Below are 20,101 nucleotides of genomic sequence, written 5' to 3' on the forward strand. Positions count from 1 at the left end.
AGGCGAGGAGGGTTTGATCGTAGGATTGTACATCTCAGGGTTACCATTTGATAGTTCCTGGAACGGACATCTTGAAAGACTGGGTCCAGAATGGGAGGGTCTGCAGAAAAATAAACACTTGTGTTTTAATAATAAAGTGAATATTATACTCTGTTTTTATGCAAGTGCAGCAGTAGCATTTTTTAAACAGCCTTGCCACTGTTATTGCAAGTCTAATACTCATTATTAGGTTTTTGCACAAGTACTTTATTGTAGAGCTGAATCCTTATTTTATTCTCTCTTACTTATATTCAGTAACTGTGCAGTAACTTAATTTGTGAATATGAATGCAAATAAACATTTGAAAATTAGTTTGGTCTAGCTGGTTTCTAATGTTAAAAATTGTTTTCATCATAAGGGAATGAAGATAAACTGAAACAGACATTTCCAAAAAAAACCACATTTTAATCTCAGAAACTCGTCTTAGACATGTAGTACCAAATGGACTGCAAAGACAGTGTCATCCATGTCTCACTTCTTTATGTTCTTTGCAAAGTGGATTTTCTTAAACCATTATAAAAAATGTGTTGTTACAAATCATCCAACACAAAACAACTGTTATTGCCACAAGGGATCAGGCGTTTCGAGCCACACTCTTATCCCTGCTTCTAACCTATCCTAACCAGTTGTAATTAACCTGTCAACAGTGATGTGTGCCTTTGTGGTTAATGATTGACCAGCCACTGCTGCCCTGGGGTCAGCCAAGACACAACACAGCCAAATTACTGTGCCACAAATCACCAGCCAGCTAGTTCACCCCTGGCTAATCATGTAGATAATAGACAAGATGCTAATGGTGGTACTGCAGTACTAACGTTGATGAGATCTGGTGTTAAGGCCCAGAGGTGATACAGCATGACTAGCGCCCCTTATGAATCAAGTTTATCAGACACAGATGTGTAATTATAGTCTAATCTATGTTATGCCTGTAATTTAGACAGACAGAATGAGCTGCAGTATGGAGGGAAGAAAAAGACGGTAAGATAATGTAAAGCAAGGAGCAGGGAGGGAAAGAGAAACAGAGATCCTGTTATTGTGCTTTATACAATATCAAAATCTCCGGTTGGCTGACAATGGAGGTGTTGATATGATTAAACAGAAACCTAAACCTGCCTCTACAGTATAGAGATTAAAAATAATGGTTAAAAACTCTCTTCTTTTTCTGTCTTATAAAGTCAATGTTAATAGTGTTACTAATTAAATTAATAATATATGTCTATTACTAATTGATTACGCTGAGTTGCACTCAATTGAAAGAAAGATGCTAGACAAGTAATGTTTTATTTACACACAGATGTTACACCTTTTTAAAGACTAACGTAATTTAAGTTTAAGGATTCAGCAGCTTCTGCATTTTACACATCAGAAACCAGAATAGATAAGCTGAGAGCTATAACCTGCCTGAACACATTATCCATTTAATACATATTCTTGAAAGCTAAAGAACTGAAGAAGATACATTTAAATTCACTATGACTAAAACTTTCAATAATATTTTTTTTTCTTGTTTGAAATCAGTTTACCATTCTATGCCAGCACTCCAGTCAAAGAAATGTGAGTAAGCACCTGAATGCTAAAAAGATCGCAAACCACCAAAGCATTTAACGTCTCAGCCACTAGGTTGTCTTTTGGCTTATAGTCTAGATTCCCAGCATGTATCCAAAGTTCTTCCCACAAATGCTAACTGGGTGTTGTGTACTCTGTTACAATTACTGCCTCTCTGATCTCTCAAAACTAATGTTTAGCTACTCCCTACACCCACAGCTATGTGATGATGTGCGACGCTGAGGGATGTGTAAGTGGTCAAAGGTCATACTGTAATCCTAGTGGATTGATTAGTGTATGGTCACACACCCTGCTCCCACTTACAGCACATATGCATACTGATTGCTGACTTTGGAAATAGATAAGAAGGATAAAGAAAAAAGGCAAAACGTGGAGGAATGGCAATAGAAGCAAGGAGGAAAACAGAGGTGAGTTATACGTTGGTATGTAATCAATTTAGAAATCATTAAGCTAGCACAGTTCCCTTTCTCATCTAATATATTCATTTCAACAACTGCTCAAGTAGATTCCACTTTTTGTGGTTATTTTACTTTCTGATTAAACTTTTTCCCCCCAAAATTCTCCAGAGCATTGCTTTTGCATTTATTTGCTTCTCATTCAGGACTCATAGCACACTGTTGCAATGTTTCATAGTCAAAAGACTATAATCCATGTAAACACACCATCGCTATCCATCTTATTGAATGCGAAATGAATTCATCCGGGAATGCAACACTGACCAAGCCAAACATTTACAGTGCACAAAGAGAAAATCTATTTACATGAGACTGAGAGAGGAAGGTAGCATGCATGAGGGGTAAGGAGGGATGAGAGAAGAAAGGATCGCTCTTAAAGAAGAAGACAAAGAGGAAGACAAATGATAGGGAACGTGCAGTGTGAAAGTGAGAGAAGTCAGTGATTGAGTATGGGAGGTGGGGAGTGAATGAGAGAATGCAGGATGCAGAAAGAGAATGACAAGACAGAGAGAGGTCTTCTCTCATGGCCAGCAGTTAACTGATTGATGATGATGAGAATGGCAATGAGGAAGAACAGCCACCTCTCCAGGAGGGAAAAAAGGAACACTGGGCAAGTATAGAAGTGATACAAGGCAAAAGTGGGAGTGGGAGAGGCAAGAGTGGAAACAGTGGCGAGCATCTGCCTATCCACTTAATTACATCGGCCTTAAAAAATGATGCCATCCTTCCCTCACATCAATCAACAGTGGTAAACAGAATAAAGCAAAGAAACGTGATAAAATAAACAAATTAAGTCAGGGGACAAAGGCGCAGCTGAATAAAAGTGGGAAATTTATTTTCCACAATTTGATTGGCTGCACTGAAATATGTTCTTGTTTCTCTATTTGCCAACCAGTCCCTCGCTTTGTTAGCACCTTCTCATCCTCTCTTCCCCCTTCCCCCCATCACCATCCATGCTTTCCTGTTTCAAGCTCTCTCTTAACCCCGTTATGCTCACTCCTATTCCTGCTCATGTAGCTGTCTCGTTGCTCCGTTTCTTTCGCTGTCCATAGTGCGGTGGCCACCTGGTCCATTAATCAGAGTTGGCCAGTGCAGACAGCAGAGCTCACAGAGTGTCGCCCTTGCACCCTGCCTGCATTAGTAAGCCCTGTAAATCCGCCTTGCAGAGAAGAGGGGAGGAGAGGAGAGGGCTCTAATTTGGGCTTGTATTTATCAGGTAGGTCAGTAAATAGGTGGGAAATTGGTCCTTTACTTCCTGATAAATATACAGTTTTTAGGAGAGATAAAAGAAAAAGCCTTTGACTTTTTTGGCAGAATGAACAGTGAGAGTTTTTTTTTAAATCTATGAATGAAGCCATGGAAATAAACAATTTACTTTCAGTGTTACAATGTTTCAATGTTCCTTGACAACAAAAAAAATACATATACAATTTATCAATGACTGTTTACCTCAAAACTGACTTCACAGATTGACTACCATGCAAAAAAATTATCTATGTATCAACTTAAAACAACTGTCTAAGTCAACTGGTTAAAAATATACTCAGTTTCTTTAGTATATACCTAATATACCTATATTTATATAGAAGCTATATATACTATATCTACAATTCCACAGTGTCTAACTCTTACAACATTAACATAAATGAGAAATAAAAGTTATGTTTTTATTCAAGTAGTTGAAGGAAGAAGAGATATTCTTTTAAAGGGCTGAAAGTTTTGCAAAAGGCTTGCTCAGTTTTACACATATGCAGGCTGATGTGTAGTACTCACACATTCCATGACTTAGCACTGATAAGGGCTGTCAAAGTTCCAGGATGGTAAAAGTAAGTAAAAGAAGATAACCTCATGGGAAGGAAAAAGGTATCAAAATGATGCGTTACGTTACTAAGACACATCCTCTCCTCTCTCAAAGTAGATCCTCTGGGAGTTTTATAATGACAGACCTCAGTCGAATGTTCACAAAGGGAAAGCAGTAGGTTTAGTGAAAGCTGCCTCTGAGCAATAGAGGTATGTCCTCATTTGCTTTCTGTTCCACCTTTTACAATTTCTTATCTGCTGATAGGGTCCATAGTTGTTAGTGAAGTATAACTGTTATGACTTCACTGAGGGTGAGAGAAAGAAAAGTGATTATTTAAATTTAATGGAAAAGTAAAATAATTTTAAAAAAAAAACCAGGATATGTTCTTTAATTTACAGAAACAGGTCTCTGTTGGAAAGTTGTCAAAAAGATTTTTTCTCTACGTGTTTCCACTCGCTGCCCATTAGTAAGCATGTTTTTCTCCCCTCTTTAGTCGCTACATGCTCCCCTATAAGGGATCACAATACTTTGATCCTCTGCTAAAATTTTGAGTTAGCCCACTTACAAAGAAATAAAAGGTCATTCATTTTTGCCGTATGTTCATTTTAATGGACAGAGAGACAATATTAACCTAAAGTCCAGAAATTAGCGTGCACCTGTCCAGTTAATTCATTTCTTCCGTTCCAACCTCTCCACCACAATGGACAAGACCAAAAAGCTGTCAAAGAACAAGATTGTAGAGCCTGACAAAGTTGGAATGAGCTACAAAAACATCAGCAAGAACCTTGGTGGGAGGATGACAACTACTGGTGTGATTATTCAGAAACCCAAGAAATATATACACAGAAGGAGCTTGTCAATGATCCAAAGGATTTCAATCCTGTAGTAGCCCCCTGCTCAAGTTTGCTAGTGAACATCTAACTAACAGGAGAAGGTTGCGGTCAGATGACAACAAAATCAAGCTCTTTAATATCAAATTGCCGCATTGGCGGTAGGAAACCAAATGCTGAATATGACCCAAATAAGACCATCCCCACAGTCAAGCATAGAATAATACTCTGTCTCTTTCCATTCAATTCAACCTTCTACTAAAAGTTAAAGACTGTTCAATTCTTTGTAAGTAAGCAAATTTATAAATTTAGAAATGGATTATGAAATTATTTCCTTGATTGTAACTGAAAACTTTGATCGATTAATTGCAGAAAATGTAAAATGTGTGAGATGCAATAGGTTAGGCACCTTGCACTCTGAAGTTAAACAGCCAGTTTCCTTCCTAGCTTCTGTGACGCCTTCAGAATCATTAATTTTTTTGCTGGTGTTATCATGTATTATCGTGCATTTTCCTAATAGTACACAAGCTGCACCCAAAAAAGTATTTGAAAAGAGTTTACACTAACCTAGACTTACTGACACCAGGATATATTCTTAATCTGAGAGACCTGTATTCAGCTTAAGCCAAAGGATTTTGGATGTTGAACTGAAAGTACGCTGATCCATACTTACACTGCACATTGAGTTGAACCTGTGCCTCTCTGCGTTTAATGTTAAGCCCATTGTATGGAGCAGTCTGGCACCTGTATGCCCCCATCATGTCCCGGCTAACGTTCTTTAGCCTCAAGCGACCATCAGGCGTCTCCACTGTGGGCTTCCCCGAGGGCATTAGCAAGTCCTTTTCTGTCCGTGACCACAGTATAGGAGGACGTGGTTTGCCATCTACGACTAAGCACACCAGTTCGGCATTACCTCCCTCTCGCACACTTACAGCCTGACGTCCGGGTGGAACAGTCAGCACTGGAGGAGAGACTGGGAGAAAGCAAAGACAAAAAATGCAAGTAAGACAAAGTGTGAATTTAATTTTTGTCATTTCCATATAATCTGATCAGATAATAATTCTTGTTTAGAAATTGCTATAACAGTACTATATATATATATATATATATATATATATATATGTGTATATATATATATATATTTTTTTTAAGAATAACAGTTCCTTAAACCCTTGGCTATTGTTAGAGTTTCCACTTTAAAATATCCTCCAACGTAGTCAGTAACATTAGAAAAGTGTAAGCACGAATACATAACCTTGGGCTCTAAGGTTAATAAAGTAATCCTTGTCCTTGTTGCCAAGCTAACGAGAAACTGGCACTTTTTTTCTGGATCAAAAATAAATTTCAGATTAATTAACAAGAAGTCCGAGGGCAAACATGATTTAAAATATCAGATAGTGCTAATGGATAAACTGGCAAAAACTAGGGAAACAGAGACAGATGGACAATAAAATTGTATGACAGGCACTGACATTTAAAGAGCTGATTTTATTAGACAATCGCACAGTTTTAATGACATGTGGGAACATTAAAAATATTATTACTAGGATTAAGTATATATTATGATTTAAAACACACAAGAAAGAATACATGAACACACACAACTGAACCATCAAAGCAACAAGCAGTGCAAGGCAGAGGTAGAGAGGGAAGAAATGGGATAAAAACTGTCTGAATGAAGACGCTAACTTTCAGTTGTTCCATTATTCACAAGGGGTTGCAGCACAGCGGGTAGCTCTGCATATTTAATTTGTAATTTTGAGATGCCCTTCTTGGTGCAACCACAAATGGATTTCCTGGAATCACACCTAGGATCTTTCAGTTGTTAGGTGAATGGGTAAACCACTAAGCTATTATGTTTTAACATGTCACATGATGTAAAAACACAGATTGCTAGAATATTTAATCATTGGCATGAGATAGTGTTAAGATTCATATAATTCATGAAAAATTACACCCCTTTAGATTTAGGAAAAACTGTTTGTTTTTTTTACATACTAAATGTACTGCTTAGGTTAAGCAGCATTGTGTACCTGAACATTTGTTCAATTAGTTTATCAGTCAACTCAAACATGTTTGTTTTAGAAGTTTGTTTATTCCACAAACAGCAACTGCCTAACCTCTATTAAGTGGTTGCCACCATACATATTTATTAATGACGATCAAGAGCTTAATTAAATGCATGGGCGATTTACAGCTAACCGTAACCCATTTGAATCTGCATGTGCTCGTGGCCTTAATAGACAAATATTTATTGAGCCATCATTATACATATACATGTACAAAGAATAACAAGGAAAAAGGGGAAACTCTTACCGCTGTTTTGAGAAATGTTGACATCAACACGAAGCTCTCGCACTGTGCTGCCTGAAAAGCTGGCCATGCAGCTGTAGGTGGCCAAGTCTCTGAATTTCATGTCCACAATCTCCAGACTGCTGGTGCCAGGTGCCATGTCTGGGTCACTGCGCAGTAAAATCAAACTATCTGAGTTGAAGACTGGTGCCCCGTTCTTGTACCAGGTATAGTTGACCTTGTCCTGGGGGGTGGCATCAACATGGCATGAGAGCTTAAGGTCACGACCCATTTGAATGGTTTCACTGTCCTTGTTAGAGTCTGGTGTAATTTGGAAGGTGAGGTTGCTCATTGCTTTTTGTGGTGGTAGAGAGAGAAAAAAGAAAGAAGAAAATTTTTTAATATTTGTTACAATATAAATGCATTTGGTACAAAATGTACTAAAAAAAAATACAAAATTAAAATAATAATGCAAAAAAAATTAATAAAAGGGATAAGCATGACTAGGTATCACTGGCAAGGTCTGTCTTTTTTTCCCACTACTACAGTTGCTAAATGCTCTTATTTATCTTTTAATTTCCACTTGGTCTTTACTTAATTTAGAGTTTTCTGTAGTTAAACTATATATATAGTCCCTAGGAAAACAGAAAAGCACAACCCAAGGACATACATTAATTTTTAGCACATTTAATCAAGGAGACACTGTAGAGAGAGTGCCCAGAGATACAGTGGGCATACCTCAACATAACCAGATGAAAAAATTAGCTCATGCAATCATTTGTTCAACGAAATCATTAAGAGATGTAAAAAGTAATCACATTTATGTAGTGCTTTTCTAATCTTACAAGTTGACCTAACATGTCTGTCTTTGCAATTCTGTGTACTGTCAGGAGAATCATACCAACTGTAAGTCATGAGAGTGGGAAAATTGGTTTAAGCTGAAATTAACCTGGAAGTTGAAGATGACCAAAGCAGAGTTATAATTAATGTAAAAGCCTTAATCTTCATCTCGCACACCCTGACCGGAGAACAACAAATACCACTTTCATTTATTGTTCTTTTTCAACTGAGAGTTTTGATTTGATATATAAAACTATTTTTAGATAGCAAATGCTTCTTGACATGTATGTGAACATTTTTTGCATCCCCTTTATTCATTGACACACTTTACAAAGGAACCAAGTACCGTAATTGTCGGGCTATAAGCCGCTACTTTTTGCACAAACTTTGAACCCTGCGGCTTTTAGTCAGGTGCGGCTTTTCTATGGATTATCCATGATTTTTGTCATATCGTAAGACGATTTGTTTTGTTTGTTCCGCTGTTGTACGGCACTACGTTGCCTGGCGGAAGGGCATGTGATCAGACACACAGTATCGGGGTTCAAGAGTGGTATGTTGGTCACATGTCCATCCGCCAGGCAACATAGTGCCGTACAAGTAGCGCGAAAAACGAACTTCAAAGTAGCGCTACATGTTCAGCCGGAGGCGTGGATGACGAGCGGCAATGAAATTGCGAAAAGCAAGTCATGCTCAACTCCACCGGTGGAATCTGACAGCGTGGAAAAGTGTGAAAACATCCACGATCACCAACGGATTTCGAAGGGCTGGACTGCTGCATGATGGAGAGGAGGACACTGCCACGGCCCTTCTGAGGGTGTTCGACTCTGACACTGTCAACGAGGATTTGTTTGGTTTTGAAAGTGACAACGAAGGAAAGAAGCTGAGAGTGGATGACGAAGCCACCCTGAGCCTGTTCGTTTCCGACACTGGAGAAGAGGACTTTGGTGGTTTTAGTGCGCAGGAAGATGGTGGTGAATGACTGACTTTTCTTGAGCCTAAAAGGTAGTCCGAATCTATTTTTCTGGTGTGCTGTAGGTTATTGTTATGTACTACATTTGTTACTCATTTATGAAGCACAGTACATGTTTCGTACTTGTAATTACCGCTACTTTTACATATACCTAAAAAGTTGTGCAAATATGTACCCAGAACTTGTTTTTCAAAATATTAATAAAAGGGGTGTGTCTCCAAACAGCCATCTCTTTCCTGACAATTCCCTTTGTGCATATTCTCTTACATATGATAAGTCAACATTGAAACACCTGCGGCTTTTAGTCAGGTGCGGCTAATGTATGTACAAAACAGGATTTTCCCCTGATTTTAGCTTGTGCGGCTAATATTCAGGTGCGCTTTGTAGTCCGGGAAATACGGTATTTGGTTGTTCAGATTTTCCAAAAGTCAAAAATTTCATAGGAAAGGCAAATTATTTGAACGGTTGTATTCCATTCCAGTACAGAATAGTAAAGTGTACAAATTAAAATTAAAAAAACAAACAGAAGAAAAACACATTCGTGAGATCAAAAAGAAGGAACTGATACTACTCAATAAAAAGAAACTAAACAGAAGAATGCAGGAGAAGAAGCATGGTTAATACCCCCACCCCCAACACCACTAACAAAACAAAAAAAGAAAAAAATGAAGAGGTCGCCTTGTACCAAAGGAAAGAGGAAATTAGAGAAGAAAGAAAGCGAGTGAGAGAGGAAGAATCAAATTGTGAAGGAAGCCAAGACAAAAGGAGCCAAATACAGAATAAAATAACGGGGGTAAGGAGGAGGGGGGAAACAAAATCAAGGACAAAGAGTAACTCTCACACTGTCACATTTAATTTTCAGTTTCAAAGGCTCCGTTTCCCCAACAGATTTCCATGTTGAATACAAAATAGCTCTCTGTTTCCCCACGAAGGGGAGAGACAGGGGGTAAGGAGGAGAGGAGAGCTTGATTTAAACTCCTTTGAGCTTGTTAACAAGATACTTGGGTGGAGCCACGGATATGAAGCAGTGACCATATGGCTAACATGAACTTGCGACTTTACCTGATTAATGTGAGTGCGTGTGTGCATGTATACTCCTTAAATATTTGGATGCACTTGTCTACCTACCTGCCTGCAGACTTTTTTCCTTTATGAACTCACTGACTGTGAATGTGTGTCTCTTTCAGCATCTTGCCACCTGCGCTGGTGTGACAGTGTGTTCAGGCCCATTAAGCTAACAGGAGAAGCCCATCTAACATACGCTCTCCACAGTGCTAACTAACAGAAGAGACTGTTGCTAATTGCTTCCACTCCAGTCTAACTAATTGCAGTGAATAAAGATGATTAAAGGGGCTAAAAATAGCCAGAGGGGAGAGAGAATGGAAGTATTCTGTATTCTAACCCGCCCATTCTGACAAGATTCACATCAGCTTCATTAATGACGGATCAGCAGCTAGCTCCACACACTCGCATGCACGCGCAGACTCACAAATGTCAATGAATGAAGCTAACGAGGACTATACAGACACTTTGCATAAAGCAATTATCAGTTGTACGAGACTTCTCAATGAGAAAAGGATCCTGACTGTGCCTTTGTCAACTATTTTAACTACCCCCTGGCTAGCCAAAGAATTAAATGCAACATGATTTTTAGTTGTAAAATCAGTGAATGAGAAGCCTAAATTATGCAAAGATTTAACAATTCCTTCCAACCATATGCAGTATTATCACATGGGAATGTCACATTGCTATATGTTTTTTTTAAGTAATAATAATAAATACATGAGGACTGGACAATATTTAAAAAACACCAAAAGTCTCATTGACACATTCAGACTAATTCTGAAAGTATATCCAGAATCTTTTAAACAGCAATTCCAATTGAAAAACAATCTTTTGCAATTGTGCAACTGGAGCTAGTTTATACCAAGGTTGTAAAAAACACAAATCTAGATTTTATTTTATTTTTTTTGCAAAAGCATCACCCCTTTTCACAGGTGCAAATACATACAAACATTACTTACTTCTCACAACGAGGTTGACGTTCTTGCGTGCAGGGTTACCCACATTGTTGACTGCCGTGCAGTTGTAGAAGCCTGCATCCGCTGGTGTGACAGCTCTCAAAATCAGTGATTCTCCTCGAACTTGAGCACTGAGGGGAAGAGGGCCAGGGTAACGTGACCACGTCACAATGGGGAGAGGGAAACCTGCTGTGACCTCACAGGTTATGCGCACATCCTGGCCAGGATCCACCACCACTGTATCATTCACTGACAGTCGGATCATTGGTGGACCTGTGGGGCACAGACACACGGAAAGAAACGAACAGACAAACAAAAGTAGTTTAAATGGGAACGATACATGTTTTTTCAGCGAAAAAATTAAGTTGTGAACATTTCTATTATGAGCATTTTTAAGGTATGACTTTACTGTCTTTAAAAGTTTCTTTTGCCTGCAATTGTAATAGAAAGTACGTATAAATATGTGCTTGTTTCAAGCTCACATTCGAGTTCAAGTTCACTTTATTTGGTCTTTTCAGCCATATTAAAATACACTGCAATGTAACTCTGTTTCACAGAGCCCAAGTGATGGGAAAAAATTGCAAAATGTAAAAGCACTCAAAACAAGATGGAGCAGTACAATAAAAGAGACAGTGCAAGGTCATAAAGTGCAACCAATAGCTGAGTTAAAGAATAATAAAATAGTGAAAGACATAAAAAGAATAGACGTGATACATGAAATGGCATAAAACATTACCAACACCAGACTTAAAAATAGCAAGATAATCACCACATTAAAACATTACAGTTCCTGTATCTCAGTGTCTGTTTGCTGTCTGGGTCTTAGCATGAGTCTTTGAGTATATAGCTTTTCTCCGTACAAACTAATCAGTGTACCAAAGGTAATTCAGGTCCCTGTTCTGCTCTCATATCATCGCCTAGTCACTGCCTCCATTTCCTATGACTGACCTAACAGAAAAGTACAAGATGACCCGTAATGCTACTGCAAAAGAGGCTGAAAAATGCTGTTGGCACAGAAAGAAATCAATTGGACCCTAGCATGTTCCAAAGGGGAAAAAAAGTGGCAGAGGAGTGAGGATAGGGACACATACTACACGACGGGGAAAAACTAAGTGTAAAAGAGTAAAAGACAACAGAGTAAAAGCTGGGGCCAAAGTTGAAGAGGGGACAATATGAAAAATGTGATATTAACCACCTACAATGATGTTTGGAGACGTACATCCAAAGCAACAGTGAAAACCGTGTAACGCACGTTGTGGTTTCCACATGCTATTTAGAATGCTGTCTGCACAAATATCAAATGGAAACATTAAGGCAAAGTTTAAATGGCATATCCTATACCACTTTTTCATTTATTTTGTTTCATATTTATTTGATATTTTCAAATCAGTTGCAATAAACATATATTTTTTAAATTCAGCTATTCAGGCGGTTGCAAGCAGGTCAAAGTTGGGAATTTAGAGTTATATAAAACCAGTAAATGGATATTTAGTCAATTTTGTGTACATAACAATTTTGGCTTCCTGTGTTGTTTAGTTTAAAAGGAGTCTCTGTCTTATTTGGAGCATCAAATATGGATTCTTTTACAGTTCACGTTCAAAACACGTTTCATTATATATTCTAGTTCAGTGTAAACCTAAGCAGTCTAAGCAGCAGACTCAAATGGCTCTAGTAGGCTGCAATAGTATTTGCAACAACTTGTAATAGGTTTTTGCATATCTTGCCACAAGGTGTAGATGGGGTGACAGGAGGTTAACATTGAGAGAAATTAGCTTGTGACCAAAATGTCACCCATTTAAATCCTCCAAGTTGCCGCAGAAATCTTTTTGGTACACTAGAATAGAAAGGTTTTCACCTCCCCCATCAACTAGAGTAAAAACAGCCTGGGGCGAAGCAGTCAAACCACAGTTTCTTTACTGGAGCTGCTCAGTGGTCACAAATCACTAATCTTTGGTTGTTACAGTACGGCTCTCTGGCTGGAAATCATCTGTGTAACTCTCCCTTAAACTATCTGGCTAAGTGAATGCTTAAAAAGACGAAAAAAAAAGATTTAACTGGTTTTTCACATACAAACATACAACACGTTGATGACTTTTATATACTTTTTTACTATATGGAGACATAAAATTAAAAGTAAACAATGTTTGATCTTAATATATATTTTTTGCAATAACTAATTAGCACACTGGTGAATGATGAGGGATGAAAGAGGCTTAGAGGTTTTTAAGGTATAGAGGTTTTACTGAATCCACAATAGTATGGGTTTAATTATAAGCAGCAATATGTGCAATCTGTCATCTGCGAAAAACACCACTAGCAATACTTCAAAAAGGTCCTTGAAAAACTGAAAGGGCTTTGACAATGTATCATTCTTCTACCACTTAAAAAAAAGAAAAAAGAAAAGTATTCATCTGTAGAAATCAAGCTGTCCTTTGTCGGAGTTCACTTATGAACGTGGACATTTAAAAGAGGCATCTTTATCATCTTTAACCCATATTTTTCTAGTTACTTTTCTTTGTATTTTGTCTCACATACCATTGTAATTGTGGGTCCTGATCAAGACAAAGTCATGACAGAATTTGTTGTATAGTGCGTATTCATATCATTTATGACAATCATTTATGATTTATTTTTCGTTCATGTATTTTTGTGGGACTAAAAGAACTGTATGCTATGAAAAAATATGCTCAAGCTGAAAAACTATGTTCAAGCTATTCAATATAAATATATTTAATAATCGACCTATCTGTCTATTGACTCATAATTGATTTAAGAATTCTCCAGCCATAATTTTAAATGGGCTCTGGAGGACAAGGAGTAGAAGAATTTAGGCTTTTATCAACCTGAGACTGTTAATCCTCAGTAAGAGACCAACCAATAGGGTACAGGAAGCAATTCATTCTAATAGACTTTATGCACTACATCCTCTCATCTAATCTCTCTCTCATTTTTTTATTTTTTTATTTATTTTTTAGCAGATTGCAATCGGCGTAATGAAAGTGGTGCAGAGCTTTAACAAACAAGTTTACAGGTGCATGTTTCTGCTAATACAAGAATGTGCACAGAGCTCTACACACATTCTTCCACTCTAATGGGTAACAAAAAAGTGCAAGCAAGCACACATACGTACACACACACACACACACACACACACACACACACACACACACACGCACTAATGGGATATCTCTTTAGCTAACCTCACTAGTGATGGCTCCGAAGCTGACAAGAAATTTCACTGGTGTAACAGCTGCAATCAGCACATAAATAGCACTGTCTACTCCCATTGTATCAAATCACAGCACTAGGAAAGTAAACCCCTGTGGGCCTGCAAACCCTTCTAAGCATTGAACAAACCTCAATGGAAGCTTTCACGCTTGGTTATGTGCCTGTTTGTTTAATTAATTTACAGTGAAATAAATTTATTTGGAGATGCAATGTAGAAAAGCCCTACTGTATGCTGATCTAATTGATTTTATCATTAAGTCTGAGCTGTCTGCACGTTTCTCCAGGTAGGGTTTGTACATAGTAGGTTAGGTTAATAGATAGGACATACATAGTTAAAACATAAGTCAGGTAAACCAGAGACTGGGTTTAAATAAAACAGTGGGTCTATACGGTAGCTCTATAAGGTACATGTTAAGAGTTTCTTCCTGCTCTGTTGTTACCCCTATGTCCCACAGCCTTTAAAGAGTTAAGACATCAACCAGAATATATATAGGACTGAACCCATCCAAAGACGACTGTTGGTGATTTATTCTGTCTGGGTGTAAAAATCACTTAAATCCATCAATCTATCAATCCATCCATTTAACCTCTTTTTCAATTCAAGGGCCTGAGTCTATCCAAGGTTTAATGGGCCGAGAGCTGGGGTACACAATAGACAGGTTATCAGTCCATCACAGTGCCATTCAATCCAGTGATGGTATAACAATTATAACATTTATCCATCTACATTGCAAAGTTATTTCTGCTTAAGGTCTAGCCTATTCACTTTTTAATCTCAGTTCACAACATTTTCTGCAGACTGTTGATGGGAGCTATCATTAATTTGCAAAATAAATAAACAAACTAATTAAATATTTAAGCCACAGGAAAAAAAAATGGAGAGAAAATCTGAGAAGACGAAGAAAAGTGAGAGTTAGGCAATGGGGAGGAACAGAGGATTTGAGAATTATAGCTTCAATTTCCTGGGGATGCGTGGGTGACGGTAACGGAGGGATCAGCCAATGCTCTTCCCAAAGTAATGGGATTTATGTGCAGCACAGTGGTTTACAACCAGGTAACAAATGCCTCTCTTTTCCATGCACACACTTCGACTTCCTCTCTTCCTTTAACTCTCTGTCAGTTTGTCATCTCCGTATCTTCAGTATTCTCTCTTTTCACGTCTTCGCATCTCTGTCATACCTCGGCCTCAGACTTCCATCCTACATTTTTTTTTAAAACCCTATGGTTTGCTTTCTCTCTCACCGTCATCCCGTGTAACCTGTTTGAGATTTAATTTGTCTCTAAGGTAAAGGCAGAGGGGTTATTGGGGGGAAATTGGCTGGAAATAAAAGCTTAAAGGTTTGGAGAGAGGTGTAAGCTGACAAGAGCTGTATGTTTGTGTATTGTACTCAGGAACAGCGCTTGTCACTATCGCAGAGTTAGTCAGAAATATGGCGGGATAGCAGGCTGGCCAATGGGTTTGGAGATCAAGTAGCAATCAACACTTTTTTGCTGATCATTGGTGGTAATATGAGTAAAAGTTTAGGGTGTGATTGTAAAATGAAGGGTTGGCAGCTATACAACAGAAAAAATATTCTGAAGCAAAGGAAGGCTCGGTCTTGGAATATGCTGTTTATTTAAAGCTAATATAAAGTTTATTCAATTTCAATTCAGTTCAACTCAGTTTTATTTATATTATATTAGATCACAACAATGGTCATCAAAGATGGACAATTAAAGACATCCGTTTAAATAATATAATTTTAAACTATTTTAACCGTTGCAAAGCTACCGTGAGCCTCGAGTGATGAAAAAGAAGACAATTAAAATTGAATTTATATAAGAAGGAAATGAAGAAAATGAATATTTAATTTCAACTGCAGTTTTCAATCAAAAAAAGGCAGAGGTTGTCACTTTGAAGTCAAGTGTTTCTCAACAAAGCGTTTTGAAATATTTAATTGTAAGCCACAGACAAAATATTCTGACACAGCTGAATCCAATATAGAAATGCAAATATCCTAAAATATTCCAAATGCAATTTTTGTGTTGCTCATGGGTAAAAAAGTGTGAAAAAGTGCAATGCAAACTGTCCCCAAAAAAGACCGTATTCAAAATTCCTTGGATTTCTAAAGCTATATATTTTTTTAACTCTAAGGTTCAAATTCAGAGAAAATTCTCAGACTCTTAAAGCCCCGACCAATGACTTCACAAAAAATGATCAAGGCAGCCTTGAGAGCAAATCGATTCTTGCCTGTGGTGTGGCTGTACATATCCCCACAGTGATCCCCTAACTAGAGTGGATTTGAGGGTGATGAAGAAATGTCAGAGAAATTTATGAACTGAATGGTGAAATGTTTTACGTGGGGGTACACCATGCAGCCCGGACATACCATTCAATAAATTTTTATATTTCTATATAAATAATACAATTAAAAAAGTAAATATAATGGATGGACAAGCATCAGTTTTAAGACAATATTTTGCTTTTTAAATTCTGTTTAAATATATGTCTGGTCTCTCCCTCTCTCCCTTTCACATAACCCTTTCCTGGCATGGATTATAGCCTTACATAAAACTGACTGCACAGGTGCAATAAAATGTCCTACGAGAGGTTTTAGTGTAGTGAGGATTATTGCAGATTGCCCATTGATCTTCAACTTTTCAAGGGGGAATTCACTTGCAGTAGGATTAGCCTCCTATTGATAATAATAATATATATCGTGCAATTGTACAACTGCCATATTATCTTGAAGGTATAGTGTGGTATGTGTTATAATAATCAATAAAACACTAAATAAACTTGCACGTACAAATTAAATTCTCCCAATTTTTGTGTATGTGTCCTTGCTTCTTGTTGTGTGTTTTTTTCCCATAAAATGTGTTCCATTTATGTCATTGTAGCAGGAGGAAAAAATCTTCAAAAAAAAATCTACATTGACACCAGGAGCTACATAATAAGTGGAGTTTCTAACTTAATCAAAGGCACACAGTAAGAACTTGTCAGAAGTCTGTGATCTATATTAACTGTAAATTATTTAACAAACCTGACAATTTGTGAAAGAAATTTCTACTTTTCAATTTCTTTTTTCCCTTTGTGTATAGAAGAAGAGTTTCAGTTTTTCCATTTCATTTCAATTCAGTGTTATTTGAATGGTGCCAAATCACAAGAACACACACACACATACTTGCAGGTGCCACTATTACAGAATATTTCAGGTCAGATTAAAAAAATTTTGTATGACAGAAGTTATTCACTTCGAATGAACTTGGTTAAACAAATTGGCCTGCCCTCTTTCTTTTTGTTTAATATAGACATAAAACGATGAGAAGATATGAAGAGAAAATTACTTCAAAACTTTTAAAATAGGGAGCAGGAGGTTATAAAGAGATTAGTTGATTTATGGGTTTTGACACATATATTCTCTCATGCATGTTTTCCCAATTTTTAAACATGCAGTGTATTACTAATACTAGAGTATTTTTCACTCATGGTGAAGACCATCTAAGTTACTCAATGCCACACATCCGGTTCATGTTCCATTACCCCCTAAACCCTTGTACGCTACCACTTTAAATAACATGACAAGCTTACAGAGTATGCCCCCATGTTCTTCTTTATGAGAGGCAAGGGAAGAGGATTTGGTCTCTGATGACGGTTACTAGAGGGCAGAAGCCAGTACTAAAATCCCAGGGTAGGATTATAATATAAAAATCAATCATTCCCCTTGTCCCAGTGCGGTGAATCAGCAGTAATCGTGTGACCTAGTTGGATGTATCTAATCTAAGCGGTGAGTGGTACACAAGGACAAACAAGGGGCTCAGTGAGGAAAAGCAAAATATGCTCATTAAACGAATATTACAGAAGATTAAAAAGCAACTCGCTGACTGCTTTTGTCTTTTACAATCTCTCTATTTCCATCTTTGTGTCCATCTGTTTATACCTCTCCCTCCCTTTGCCCCCTGTGTATTTCTCTGTTCTTTGTGTCATTTTCTTTGTTTCTGCATCTGTCACTTTATTTATTTCAGTTTTATACTTCTATTCATTTTTGGAAATCTGAGTCTACAGATGTAATTTTCTGAGAGAATGTTTACACCCGTGAAAGGAAATGTTTGTTTTCTTTTGAGATCAAGTCTAATTTTTATTCTTGTTTTTGTTTAAAGTATCAAAATATGTGCTATAAAATTTGAGACCTGAAATTTGCTTTTGTTTTTCCGTTACTACATGTTTTCATAGCGTGCCTTTAGGTAGTATTAGTGATTTAGATGATTTAGGAGCATCTTAAGTAGGGATGGGTACCGGTATCGTTCTGACATAAACGGTAGTAACCAGACCGAAAAGCAGCGCACATTTCGGTGCTTTATTTCCCTGAGATGTCATACACTTTGGATTCCAGCCAATCATTTTACCTTTGCAAGCGTAGTAGGCGGGCCCAGGTACCTACGTTCTTTTAGAGCAGAGCTACAGATTAAAAATGCCCAAGGCGAAGCGGTCAAACATCTGGCTGTACTTCACAGCAAAATATGCAAACTCAGCAGCCTGCAACAAGTGCTTTAAGGTGATACTGTGATAGTGTCAAAGGAGGTAACACCTCAAATCTGAAGAAACACCTGGCAACGTACAGCATTTTGTTAAAAGCCGAGAAATGTGCCGTATTTGATAGCTTGCTGCGAGACCTCACACCGAGCACATCTACTGCGGGTGTGGTGCCTGTTATCGGACCCGGAGCAACATCCCCCAAAAACACGAAGAGGAGAGTCCTGGCCCCTAGCCCTGCCAGTGTAGCAGAAATGATGAAGGATGATGACGGCAGCAGCAGCCGTTCTTCTCTGCGTGAGTAGCTTAATGTTGTTCGTGTGTAATTTACGTTGAGTAGGCTAACCACGTTATTACATTAACGCATGTAAGGTGAACTAGCAAACACCATCATAGCTACATGCGGCTGTCTTCTTGTTTGATGGCAGATACTCCCTTCACCCTGGCCAAAAAGGCTAAAATGACCAAAGAAAAAGAGGGAAACAGCTAAACTGAGAGGTTTTTGGACAAAGTTTGTGTTTTTTTTCCATTGATTAAGCACTGCTTCCCAGAGGTGTGGACTCGAGTCACATGACTTGGACTCGAGTCAGACTCGAGTCATTAATTTTATGACTTTAGACTTGACTTGAAAAAATGTTCTAAGACTTGTGACTTGACTTGGACTTTTACACCAATGACTTGGGACTTGAATTGGACTTGAACCGGTTTACTTGAAAAGACTTGATATTTTACCCCAAATATAAAATTTAACATGCATATTATATAGAGATTGAAAATGTGACGTCATTCACGGGTAGAACTGCAAAGGATTCTGGGAACTCGTGGCAAGCGGTACTAGCGCACGCAGGCTTTCAATTAAAATCAGTTATACAGTGATAAAAAGAAACACAAAAATGTCAAGAAGCTGTTGTATTATTAACTGCAATAGCCGGTCGCATGACAGCCACGGGAAGCCGACGGGTAAAGAGATCGGTTGTTATCGGATTACGTCATTGAAGAGAAATTGTTCGAGCCATGTTTCCGAAGTAACAAAGACGCGACTGGATTGCAGCCATTCAAAGATCAAATATAACGTCCCAGAACACTCCAGCTCACAGGTTAGTCTGCTCCAAGCATTTACACAAAGGTCAGTGTTTTTTAGTAGTTAATACGTCATTTTCATAACATAATTAGTGATATAGGTTACAAGCAAGTCTGGCGCTGAACAGAAATTGTCGCGCTATGCTCCTTTATTTATTGTGCATAAATAGTGAATTGTCCTGACACAATATTGCGTTTCGCTTCTGTTATTATGGTACATTGACAAAAACATATACTTTTATTCACAGGATAAAACAGGTTTTTTGTATCACTAATTGCCCAGTACGATTACAGCATACAATATTGTTGTCACTGCTACATTTCTGTGATGCTACCAGAAATTATTTCCACTACTAATTAATTACCGTTGAGCTCAAAGGTCCTATTAATAAACGGTTAAGGAATGTGTATTTATGACGACAATTTGTGAGACTGGTAAACTTATGATACGTACGATGGTCTTTCG

The 20,101-nt window shown here is 37.8% G+C and overlaps 1 protein-coding gene across 1 annotated transcript in view; it reads right to left on the reverse strand.

Moving 5' to 3' along the window:
• The window catches only part of mdga1 (MAM domain containing glycosylphosphatidylinositol anchor 1), a 194,697-nt gene that overhangs the window by 56,001 nt on the left and 118,595 nt on the right, over positions 1-20,101 (reverse strand). The window contains exons 6-9 of the mRNA XM_085353267.1: positions 10,818-11,087; positions 7,008-7,337; positions 5,365-5,664; positions 1-100 (exon numbers count right to left, since the gene is read on the reverse strand). The exon at positions 1-100 is cut by the window's left edge and continues 167 nt beyond it. Coding sequence (XP_085209393.1) covers positions 1-100; positions 5,365-5,664; positions 7,008-7,337; positions 10,818-11,087 — 1,000 coding nt within the window. The remainder of the gene's footprint in view (positions 101-5,364; positions 5,665-7,007; positions 7,338-10,817; positions 11,088-20,101) is intronic.

The sequence above is a fragment of the Diplotaxodon limnothrissa genome, linkage group LG1 (genome assembly GCF_057381915.1).
Source record: "Diplotaxodon limnothrissa isolate DT_005_m linkage group LG1, D_limnothrissa_male_GT1.1, whole genome shotgun sequence".
Taxonomy (NCBI): Eukaryota; Metazoa; Chordata; class Actinopteri; order Cichliformes; family Cichlidae; genus Diplotaxodon; species Diplotaxodon limnothrissa.